At 53.2% G+C, this 12,039-nt stretch overlaps 1 protein-coding gene across 1 annotated transcript in view; it reads right to left on the bottom strand.

The window, feature by feature from the left end:
• The window catches only part of MYH14 (myosin, heavy chain 14, non-muscle), an 85,685-nt gene extending 73,652 nt beyond the window's left edge, over window positions 1–12,033 (bottom strand). The window contains exons 1-2 of the mRNA XM_014550447.1: window positions 11,973–12,033; window positions 7,571–7,975 (exon numbers count right to left, since the gene is read on the bottom strand). Coding sequence (XP_014405933.1) covers window positions 7,571–7,972 — 402 coding nt within the window. The 5' untranslated portion in view covers window positions 7,973–7,975; window positions 11,973–12,033. The remainder of the gene's footprint in view (window positions 1–7,570; window positions 7,976–11,972) is intronic.
• Window positions 12,034–12,039: the final 6 nt, after the last annotated feature.

Here is a 12,039-nt window from a genome sequence, read left to right as displayed (position 1 = left end):
AGCCGAACCGGTTTGGCTCAGTGGATAGAGCGTCGGCCTGTGGACTCAAGGGTCCCAGGTTCGATTCCGGTCAAGGGCATGTACCTTGGTTGCGGGCACATCCCCAGAAGGGGCATGCAGGAGGCAGCTGATCGATCTCTCTCATCGATGTTTCTAACTCTCTGTCCCTCTTCCTTCTTCTCTGTAAAAAATCAATAAAAAAATATATATTTAAAAAATATATTTTTTATTGATTTATTAATTTTTTTGAGAGAGAGAAGGAAGGAGAGGGAGAGAGAGATAGAAACATCAATGAGAGAACCATCCATCGGCTGCCTCCTGCACGCCCCTGACTGAGGACCGAGCCCACCACCCTGGCATGTGCCCTGACGGGGAATCGAACCAGTGACCTCTGGGTGCCTGAGCTGATGCTCAACTACCGAGCCACACCCACCGGGCAATGTCGGCTTTGAATATCTGTTACAAACATCGTCAGGCGGCTGGTGGGAAAGAATCTTTCCAAATTGCACGGAGGGGCTGCATGGGCAAGGATTCACCCAGAGAGAGAAGGTGGACTTTGCAGCCGGCCAGTCGTGGGTCACAGCCTGTCCCTGCCTGGACTCACACGCCTGAAAGGGCCCCGTGCAAACTCCTCTGCCGCAGCATTCTTCACACGGCAACGACCCGGGTACGTGTCCGAACATGGTTCTATGACGCTCTCGGCGAACGGGGATGGAGTGATCTCGGAAACATTATCAAGGGACAGGAAACCAGGCGGGAGTGTTAGATGTTTTTGTGCATGTGCCTGAATACACACATATCTGGGAAAGGGTGATCACAATCTCGGCGGTGACTGAAACGTATTCTGTGGTTTCTATTAATACAGACTCATGGGTCTTGCTTACACAAATTAGATTATATAACCAAATAAGTGTTACCTAGGATTAAATGCAGATTTATAACGTGAACATAAAAACGTGACCTCTCAGTATGTTGCTGCATAGCCCGGCCAGCGTGGCTCAGTGGTTAAGCATCGACCTATGAACCAGGAGGTCACGGTTCAATTCCCGGTCAGGGCACATGCCCGGGTTGCGGACTCGATTTCCAAGGTAGGGCGTGCAGGAGGCAGCCGATCAATGATTCTCTCTCATTGATGTTTCTCTCTCTCCCTCTCCCTTCCTCTCTGAAATCAATAAAAAAATATTTTTAAAGATAATAAGTATGTTGCTGCATAAAACAGGTATAGTGTAGATTGTCTATTATACTCAAATTTGGGTCCACTCTTATTGGAGGAAATGCTATAGGTCAGGATCCAGGTGCATGGAAATTAATATGTAATTTTTTTTATTTTTTGGCATTCACATCCACAGACTTCCTGAATTCGTGTGCACACCCATTGGGCCTGGATTCGGGACCCTGGGGCGGTTTGAGAACTGCTCCAGCTCACTCCGGGCACCGGGTAGACAACAGGCACTCAGGACTGATAGAGGTAGTTAGACAACGAGAGAGCTAGCTGGTTACCTGGCTACACCAACACCAAGAGCTAACTAGCTGAGCTAGCCAGGAAATTAGCTGCTTAGTGGCTTAGCTAGTTAACTACTAAACCAGTTAGCCACTTAGCCAGCTAAGCAGCTAGTTAGCTGGCTGGCCGGTTACTTAGTTGGTTAGTAACAGGGCTGCTTTCAACTCCCTGACAGCTTGTGCTTCTCCAGCAGCGCAGGGTGTGGCCACCACAAGCTGCCCGGCTCCCAGGTGCCAGGCTTTTCACGGGCGGAGGGTGGGTGGCCAGCCGGGAGCAGAGCAACCGGTTTGCTGGGTGCTCGGGGAGCTCCGGGCTCCTCTCCGAGGGCGGGGCGGCCGGACCACATTCCCTGGGAGGGTATCTCATGGCTGCTGGCGCCCCGGCCCCCACTCCTGGCTGGCGGACGAACCCACTCCCCATGCCACCCTCCCACCCCAGCCCCATCCTGCCAGCCACACCTTGTCGCCTGGGTGACACCTCAACAGGAACCTGAGCCGGCTGCCAAGGCCAGGGCCAAAGGGCAGAGGCTGCTGCACCCAGACAGCATGAGGGGGAAGCTGTCCAGACGGGTCTGGAGTGGCTGTCCCAGCACCGGGGGGCCCTGAAGGCAGCCCCGTGGGGCCCAACTCCCGCCTCCACCTCTTCTCAGCCCAAGACTCTCCCCAGTCTCGGTTTCCTCCTTGAGAAACTGGGGGTGACACTCCCCACTTCATTACAGAGTCTGCAGGGATTAAGGGAGATAATGAATAAAAACCAGCCGGCCCAAGGCGGGGCCCATTAAGGCACTCGCACTATTACCCTGGGACGCTCTTACCCATCCACCTGGGAGCTAGGCGCTCGCTCGGCCCCGGGGGTGTCTAGCTGTGTGATTTCACACAAGGGGTGTGCCCTCGCTGAGCCTCAGTCTCCACTCCTGGAAAATGGGGCTTTTCACACCACCACCTAGTCCTAGAAGGACTCTAAAAGTAAAGGCCCAGCCCTAGCTGGTGTGGCTCAGTGGATAAAGCATCGGCCTGCGGACTGAAGGGTCCCGGGTTCCATTCCGGTCAAGGTTGCGGGCTGGATCCCCGGTAGGGGGCGTGTAGGAGGCAGCCGATCAATGATTCTCTCTCATCATTGATGTTTCTATCTCTTTCTACCTCTCCCTTCCTCTCTGAAATCAATAAAAATATATTAAATAAATACATACATAAATAAACATAAAAGTGAAGGCCCACAATGCACCTCCCGGTGTCCCACAGAGCAGGGAGCACCAGGAGTGTTCAACAGACTGGTGCCCTCCCTGCCCCAAGCGTCCCAGTCAAGGACGGTGACCCTGAGTGACTCTTAGAGGCAGAAACCGGATTTCTGGGGCCCCAGAAGCCCTACTTTCCACCGGGAAACACTACCTCCCATCACCAGTGGCCTGTCAGCAGATATGTATTAAGCACAGCCTGGGCTTAACAAGCAGGCCACAGCTTGCACTGCACTTCTTTTTCTTAATTTAAAAATTTTTTTATTTTAAATTGATTTCAGAGAGGAAAGAAGAGGGAGAGAGAGAGATACAAACATGAATGATGAAAGAGAATCATTGATCAGCTGCCTCCTGCACGCCCCACACGGGGGATCGAGCCTGCAACCCGGGCATGTGCCCTGACTGGGAATTGAACCGTGACCTCCTGGTTCATAGGTGGACACTCAACCACTGAGCCACGCCGGCTGGGCACACTGCACTGCTGACATCCAGCTAACATACACCTTGCCCTTGTTGAGTCTCATTTTCTCCTCAAATGGGGCCGGGAACAGTGCTCCCATAGAGGGATGTTGGGAGCCACCCACAAATTCATGTTGCAAGTACAGAGCCAAGCATGGGCCCCGGAACACCAAATGTGCATGATACGTTAGCTGTTAACTTCTGCTGGGCCAATGGCTTCTCCTCTCCAAGCTGTGGGAGAAGGAGGGAGAATCCCTACCTCACAGCCTTATGTAGAGAGGGGTCAACAAGAGCAGATGGGAAGGAAGTTTACAACAGCACCCAATGGGAAACCAGGCGCTCACGAAGTGCAAGTGATACGATTAAGGCCCAACTCACTTCCCATCTGGGCTTCTGGAACCTTTCGTTTCACTTCCACTTGTCGGGTCCCAGCTCTCTGGTTCCTGGGCCACAATCGTAGCTCAGGCCTCACCATTTGTTTACCCCTGAACTTTCCCAATGGTCTTCCTACTGCAGTAGACAGGACGTGGTGTTTGGAGTCAGATGACCTGGGTTCAAGTCCCAGTTTATCCCGTTACTAGCTCTGGGGCTTTGTCCACGTCCTGGCCCCTCTCTAAGGCTCAATTTCCCCACCGGAAGAATGGGGGTGATAGCAGATACCTTACCAGGCTACTGAGAGAGTTCAGAGTATTTATTAAGAGGCAAAGGTGGCCCAGGCCGGTGCCTCTAAGTGGTTAGAACGTTGGCCTGAGCACCGAAGGGTCTAGGGTCCAATTCCCGGTCAGGAGTATGTACCTGGGTTGCAGGTTAGATCCCCAGCCCTGGTCTGGCATGTGCTGGAGGCAACCAATCGCAATGTGTCTCTCACATCCGTGTATCTCCCTCCCTCCCTCCTTCCACTCTATCTAAAATCAATGGAAAAATATCCTCGGGTGAGGATTAACAACAAAAAGAGGCAAAGGGTGGCTCGGTGTTGTGGGTGTCTCTCCGATCTCCCTGCCTTTGGTGAGCAGGGCAGGGCTGGGGCAGAGGCCCCCTTCCCAGGGCCTACAAAGGCGCGTGAGGAATCAGAAGAGGCCAGTGCAGCCTGGGGAAGGTGTCAACCCCATCCAGGGTCAGACAGCCCCCGATTCAAATCCACATCTGCCACCATACGCTGAGGGGCCCTGAGCCAACCACTGGCCCCTGCCAGCCTCAGTCTCCTCCTTCCCAATCAGGAGTCAAAATTCATAAAAATATCTAATCTTGCTCGGCCGGCATGGCTCAGTGGTTGAGCAGTGACCTATGAACCAAGAGATCACGGTTCGATTCCCGGTCAGGGCACATGCCCAGGTTGTGGGCTCAATCCCTAGTGGGGGGTTTGCAGGAGGCAGCTGATCAATGATTCTCTCTCATCATTGATGTTTCTGTCTCTCTCTCCTTCTCCCTTCCTCTCTGAAATTGATAAAAATATATATTATTTTTAAAAATCGAATCTTGTGCTTTGTGACCCTTAATAGGGTGGATATTGGGGCCAGTTTATTCATTTTCATATTTTTATATAGCGCATCATTTATTGAAAAAAAATTTATTACTCTCAGTGAGTTTTTGTAGCTTTTTAAAAAGATAAAACCAGCACTTTGCCTTTTAGGCTTTTAGCTAGGCATTTTTAAAAAATATATTTTTATTGATTTCAGAGAGGAAGAGAGGGAAGAAATAGAAATATCAATGATGAAAGGGAATCATTGATTGGCTGCCTCCTGCACACCCCGCACTGGGGACCGAACCGGCGACCCGGGCATGTGCCCTTGACCAGAATCGAACCTGGGACCCTTGAGTCTGCAGGCTGACGCTCTATCCACTGAGCCAAACTGGGTAGGGCTTAGCGAGGCATTTTTATGATTTCTTCTGTGTGGCCACTTTAAATGAGCAAAGCTGTGAGACCCCAGCCCTCCAAGCTGGTGTTTGGAGAATAATGCCGGGGCCAGCTGTCTGGGTTCAAATCCTGACAGGGCTCCATCATGTCTGTGTGACCCGGGACCCGAGACACTCAACATTCCTGAACATCAGGCGATAGAGGCGAGCTGACAACCCCCACACAGCACTCGGAACAGTCCTCGGCACAGCGTAAGTGCTGGGTCAATATTTGCTAGCCACCCACCATGATTACTCTTCACTATTATTCTCGACATTCCTTGTCAGTCTCTCTAATCCTGTTTGCTCTGAACAACGCTCTGGCTGCCCTTTAAAACCGCCCTGGAAGCTTATTAAAAATGCCAAATACCCCGCCACACCCCCCAAGAGCCTGGGTGTAATAGGTTGGAGTGGGACTCGGGTGTTGGTATTTAAAAAAAAAAAAAAATTCCCCAGGTGATCCTAATGTGAAGGCAGGGTTAGGAACCGCTGCCCTCGTCCGTCTGTTTGCTGTGAAGATTACATAACGTGAGAGACATGAAATGCTTTGTTAACAGAGACTGCCCTGCCACAGTCCACCTCGCTATGGCCAATCCTGTCTTTCAGTTTGTTTGTTTGCTAATCCTCACCTGAGGATATTTTTTCCATTGATTTTTTAAAAAAATATATTTTTAGCCCTAGCCGGTTTGGCTCAGTGGATAGAGTGTCAGCCTGCGGACTCAAGAGTCCCAGGTTCGATTCCTCGTCAAGGGCATGTACCTTGGTTACGGGTATATCCCCAGTAGGAGGTGTGCAGGAGGCAGCTGATCAATGTTTCTCTCTCATTGATGTTTCTAACTCTCTATCCCTCTCCCTTCCTCTCTGAAATGAATAAAATATATATATTATTGATTTCAGAGAGGAAGGGAGAGGGAGAGATAGAAACATCAATGATGAGAGAGAATCATTGATCAGCTGCCTCCCACATACCCCCTATTGGGGATCGAGCCCGCAACCCCGGGCATGTGCCCTGACTGGGAATCGAACCCTGACCTCTTGGTTCATAGGTTGACACTCAACCACTGAGCCACACCAGCTGGGCTCCATTGATTTTTAGAGAGAGTTGAAGGGAGAGAGAGGAAACATCGATGTGAGAGAGACACATCAGTGGGTTGCTTCTTGCAAGCACCCCGACAGGGGATGGAACCTACCACCCAGGTACGCACGCTTGACCAGGAATCAAACCCTGGGCCTTTTGGTGTGCCAGGTGAGGCTCTAACCACTGAGCAACCTCGGCCAGGGCTCCTCGATCCCGTCTTATTCTCAGAGGCAACCTGGCAACATGGTAGAGCCTGGAGCTGGACCGCTCAGGTCCACCGTGTCCAACTGGGTGGCCTTGGTCACGGAACTTGACCTTTCTGTGCCTCAGTTTCTTTATCTATAAATGCTTTAAAATTGTGAAGACGTATTGAGACAATATGCATGTTTTTATGTAAGCTGTGTTGTGTTCATCAGTTTTTATCTCCTCGAAGTAATGTATTATGTTTACAATCTGCTACCCTAATTTTTTTTCAGCCACCCCCATGAGATAATATATTTTAGAGAGCCTCATATATGCTTAATAAATGATAGTTCATGCCCAGCCGGTGTTGCTTAGTGGTTGAGTGTCGACCCATGAACCTGGAGATCCTGGTTCCATTCCCCGGCATGGGTGTGCAGGAAGCAGCCAATCGACCATTCTCTCTCATCATTGATATTTCTTTTCTTTTAAAAAAAATATATTTTATTGACTTTAGAGAAGAAGGGAGAGGGAGAGAGAAATAGAAACATCAATGATGAGAGGGAATCATCGATTGGCTGCCTCCTGCACACCCCCTCCTGGGGATCAAGCCTGCAACCCAGGCATGTGCCCTTGGCCGGAATCGAACCCGGGACCCTTCAGTCCACAGGCCAATGCTCTATCCATTGAGCCAAACCAGCTAGGGCTCATCATTGATATTTCTATCGCTCCCTCTCTCTTCCTAAGTAAGTAAATACATACATAAATAAATGTTAGCTTGTATTGTATTAAATTTCTCTGGGCCTCGGTCTCCTTTTAGATAAAATGGGGACAATAACAGACTCTACCCGGGTGAGGAAGAGGAGATGAATTCATGTAGGGCAGACACTTAGTGTTTTTCCATATTCAGTGGTTCTACCTATCATTACAGACCCACTTCCCTTTCTCGGAGGACCCTGGATGCCCACTCCAGGGGAGAATTCATAATTCTTTCTACTTTAGGGAAATAATAAGATACGTCTACCATACAATATCCTGGGGCACCCCCACTGGGGTCCGAGGCAGTCCTGGTAACCCCAATAATTTATAATTTGGCAACTAAGTGTGGGCATGGTCCCAGGGCGTGGCATAAAGATTATGAACAGCCAGCCCCACGTTCATTCAAGGCAGGGCGCTGCCGCCAGCTCCCGCCCCAGCCATGCCCCGCCAGGCAGGGGGCACTCACGTAGATGAGGCCGGAGTAGTAGCGCTCGCGGAGGTTGTGCAGCACCGAGGCCTCGTTGAGGCAGGTCAGCTCGGCCATGTCCTCGGCTTTGCTGAACTTGGGCGGGTTCATGCGCTGGACATGGTCCCGAGGCAGCCGCAGCCGCCGTCCGCTCTCCGCCAGCTCCACCTCGGCCTCTTCCTCGCCCTCATCTCGCAGCACCGCCGCCTCGAACCCGTGCAGCTCCGAAGGCACCCACACCAGGCGCCGCGCGGTCCACTCCGGGGAGGTGGCCAAGCCCCCAGGCCCGACACCCAAGCTTGGCCCATGGGCTGTGAACAGGTAGGGCTGGGCCGCCTCGGGCACCGGGCCCGTCCTGGGGGGAGCCTTCCGCCCGGGCACCGTCATGGTCACTGCTGCCATGGTCTGCAGGGGAAGAGAAGAGGATGGAGGTCATGTGGGGGCTCCAACTCCCCCCAAACCTCCCCCCAGGCAGTCCCCACTGTCTTTCTTCACCGGACCTCTTTTTATACTTCTGTAAAATGGGTCCACAGACCTCTTAGTTCATTTATTCACCTCTTCATTCATTCATTCATTCATTCATTCATTCATGTATTCAATAATTATAGAATAAGTCAGCCTGTGAGCCAGGCACTGTTCAAGACTCTGGTCATGTGGCAACGAACATGCCAGAAAAAGACCCCTGACTTTATAAGGCGTTTACATTCTAGCCCTGAGCTGTCCAATACGAAGCCACCGCACCATGTGGCTACTGGGCACATGAATGCCGCAGTGGGACTGAGGAAATAAATTTTTAATTGTATTCAACTTTAATTAAATTTAAATATAAATAGCCCCATGTGGCTACAGGGCACTTGAAAGGGAGAATCCAAACGGAGATGAGGTTCTAAGTATACACCATATATACCAGATTCCTAGCTGATGACACACTGCAATAATATTTTGGAGATACTGAGTATTTAAAAAATATATCTTTAACATTAATTTTTACTTTAAAAAAAAATTCCTCACCCAAGCCCTGGCCCATGTGACTCAGTGGTTACCAGAGGGTCCTGGGTTCGAATCCCAGTCAAGGGCACGTACTTGGGTTGCAGGTCTGATCCCTGCCCCCAGTCGAGGTGGGATGGGGAGGCAACCAATCGGTGTGTCTCAGTCACATCGATGCTTCTCTCTCTCCCTCTCTCTCCCCCTCCCGGCTCCCTTCCACTCTCTCTAAAAATCAATGGGGGTGGGATCCTCCCTCAAGATATGTTTATTGATTTTAGAGAGAGGAAAGGAGATAGGAAGAGAGAGAGAGAAGAAACATTGATCGGTTGAATCCAAAACCTGGGTATGTCTTCTGACCGGGAATAGAACCTGCCACTTCACAGTGTACGGGACAATGCCTCAACCAACTGAACCGCCTGGTCAGGGCTAACATTAATTTTTAGTTTTAAAAAAAGTTTAATGATGCTACTAGAAAATTTTAAATTATACATTTGGCTTGCATTATGTTTCTATTGAATGGTGCTGCTGCAATCCCAGGAGACAGATAAAAAGATAAATAATTATATAGTATGTTAAATAATGAGAAATGCCCAGGGGGAAATAAGGCAGGGAACGGTGGATGCTAGGATTGAGAGATGTAGCAGTTTTTAATTGGAAGAGAGGCCAGGGCAGGTCTCTCTGATGTGGCATTTGAACATAGACCTCAGGGGGAATGAAGGGAGCAAGTCATGGGAATGTCAGGAGGAAAGCATGCCAGGCTGGGAGAGCAGCCCGTGCAAAGGCCCTGGGGCAGGAGTGGACCTGTATGTCTGGCATTGCAAGAGGCCAGGGAGGCTGGAGTCTAGTAATGGAGGGGGAGAGGGTGGTAGGTGAGGTAAGACTGGGGGAGAAGCGGGCCAGGGCAGGTCAAGACGAAGAACTTGACCTCTTAGCTGGGAGCCCTGGAAGGGTGTCAATCTGATGTCTGTGTCTCAGGTACCCAGACTACACCTTGGTCTGCCCCATGACTGCAGAACAGACTCGAAACTCCACCTCAGTTAACAGCGCCTTCCTTCTCTGTACAATGGGGAGACTGGCCCCATTCATTCCCTAGGCCAGTGGCCGGCAAACTGCGGCTCGAGAGCCACATGCGGCTCTTTGGCCCCTTGAGTGTGGCTCTTCCACAAAATGCCACGTGCGGGCGCGCACGTACAGTGCGATTGAAACTTCGTGGCCCATGCGCAGATGTCGGTATTTTGTGGAAGAGCCACACTCAAGGGGCCAAAGAGCCGCGTGTGGCTCGCGAGCCGCAGTTTGCTGGCCACTGCCCTAGGCCAAAGAGTCTGGGGGCCCTGAGACCAGTTGGCGAAGCCTTGAGGAGCTCCTAGTGATTCGGTTCTAGTCTCAGACGGTCACAACCCAACTGATCAATAAGGGAGGCACTGGATGAGCCAAAACGAGCTAGGTCCCTCAGCGCCCTCAGAGGAGCCACAGACCAGTAGTGAACAGACCACAGCAATTCCGGAACTAAGCACCATCAGGGAAAACACGCTCCCGTCACTCGATGCGCCCTCCTCCTGAAGAAGGAGCCTCTATTCCAGTGGTTCTCAACCTTCCTAATGCCGCGACCCTTTAATACAGTTCCTCATGCTGTGGTGACCCCCAATTTCATTGTTATAAATTGAACATAATTAAAGCCTAGTGATTAATCACAAAAACAATATGTAATTATATATGTGTTTTCCGATGGTCTTAGGTGACCCCTGTGAAAGGGTCGTTCGACCCCCAAAGGGGTCGCGACCCACAGGTTGAGAACCGCTGCAGTCTATTCTTTTCCGCCGCCTCAGACATCCGCATCGCCCTACCACCCCAGTCACAGGAACATCTGTCTCCCCCACCTTGGTGCTTCTGCCTCTGCCCTCCAGGGCACCCGCCTCCAACATACCCCTGGAGAAGTCCCTTCGAACACCCAGCGCCTCTGGAGGCACCCCCAGATCTGGTCCCCCATCAGGCTCGCCTCTTTCCTGCAGAGCCTTTGCCCCTGGCCCACTGCCTCCCAGACCCTGGCCTCTCCTGCCCGCCCAGCGCCCGCAGTCCCCACCCATGGCTATGCTTGCTCCCGATGCTCTGGGGCCTCAAACCCGGGGCCCCCCCGCACTCAAACAGGGTCCCACCACCAGCGGATGGCGTTTCTCCACCTCCCAGGCCCCAAATTGCCAAGGCTAAGCCCAGGCCTCCAGAGTGGCCCCGTTCCACCTGTAGCCCAGCCCATCCCTGGGACTTTACCCCCACCTTCACCCTACCCCGCCTCACCCACTTCCTCTCCAGCCCTCGGCCTTTGACCAGGAAGGGTTTGGGAGTTTTTGCAATGACCCAGGCCTGTATTTTCCCTCCCTAGAGCCAGGAGTCCAGGCTCCCAGCACCCAGGACCAAGAAATCTAAAACCTCAGCCCCCTCCTCCCTTAGCCCCAGGAGTCCAGGGCCCCTCACCTCATTGCGGTGGTGGGGGGGGGGGTGGGGGATAGCGGTGAGGATGCCTGGGGCTGATTCTGACAGCCCGGCCAGGCGTGGCTGCAGGCCTCAGCCCCAGCCCCTCTGGCAGCCCCACCCTCTTCTGCCGGCAGGAACTCAGCCCCAGCCCCTCCGGCAGCCCCACCCTCTTCTGCCGGCAGGAACGCCTCTGCCCCGGCTCATTACTGTCACCAGGGCAGGTGAAAGCACCTGCCCTGGGAGGGGCAGAGACTGCTGGGCTAGAAAAGGAAAAGGAGCCAGGGATCCGCCCCTGGGGCAAGGGTTGGGGCTCTTGGCATCCAGCCCTCTGACCTCAGCAGAATGCTAGTATTCAGGAGCCCCTCTTCCCCCAGACCCAGAAATCTGGGATCTCAGCCCCTCCGCCCTCAGACCCAGGAGTCCAGGCCCCCACCCCTCCTCCCTCAGACCCAGCAGTCCAGGACCCCAGCCCCTCCTCCCTCAGACCCAGGAGTCCGGGCCCCCAGCCCCCTCCTCCCTCAGACCCAGGGGTCCCGGGCCCCAGCCCCTCCTCCCTCAGACCCAGGAGTCCGGGCCCCCAGCCCCCTCCTCCCTCAGACCCAGGGGTCCCGGGCCCCAGCCCCTCCTCCCTCAGACCCAGGAGTCCGGGCCCCCAGCCCCCTCCTCCCTCAGACCCAGGGGTCCCGGGCCCCAGCCCCTCCTCCCTCAGACCCAGGGGTCCAGGCCCCCAACCCCTCCTCCCTCAGACCCAGGAGTCCTACCCCCAGAACCCGAGTCCTGGCCTGAGCGCCTTTCTCCCTCAAGACCTGGGAGTCCCGGGCTCCCAGCGACGTCCTTACTCAGATCCAGGAGTCCTGGCCCCCAACCCCCCTCCTCGGAACCAGGATTCCGGCACCCAACCCTCATTTCCCTGAGACCCAAGCGTGCGATCGCCGCCCCCCCTTACCCCGCGGATCTTCGGCACTACCTGGGGGCGCCGGCGGGAAGCGGGAAGATGGGGCGGGGGCGCGGGA

Source organism: Myotis brandtii, unplaced genomic scaffold (genome assembly GCF_000412655.1).
Source record: "Myotis brandtii unplaced genomic scaffold, ASM41265v1 scaffold601, whole genome shotgun sequence".
NCBI classification, from domain to species: domain Eukaryota; kingdom Metazoa; phylum Chordata; class Mammalia; order Chiroptera; family Vespertilionidae; genus Myotis; species Myotis brandtii.
Note: the sequence above shows the minus strand (reverse complement) of the source record. Positions and strands in the feature narration are given on the sequence as shown.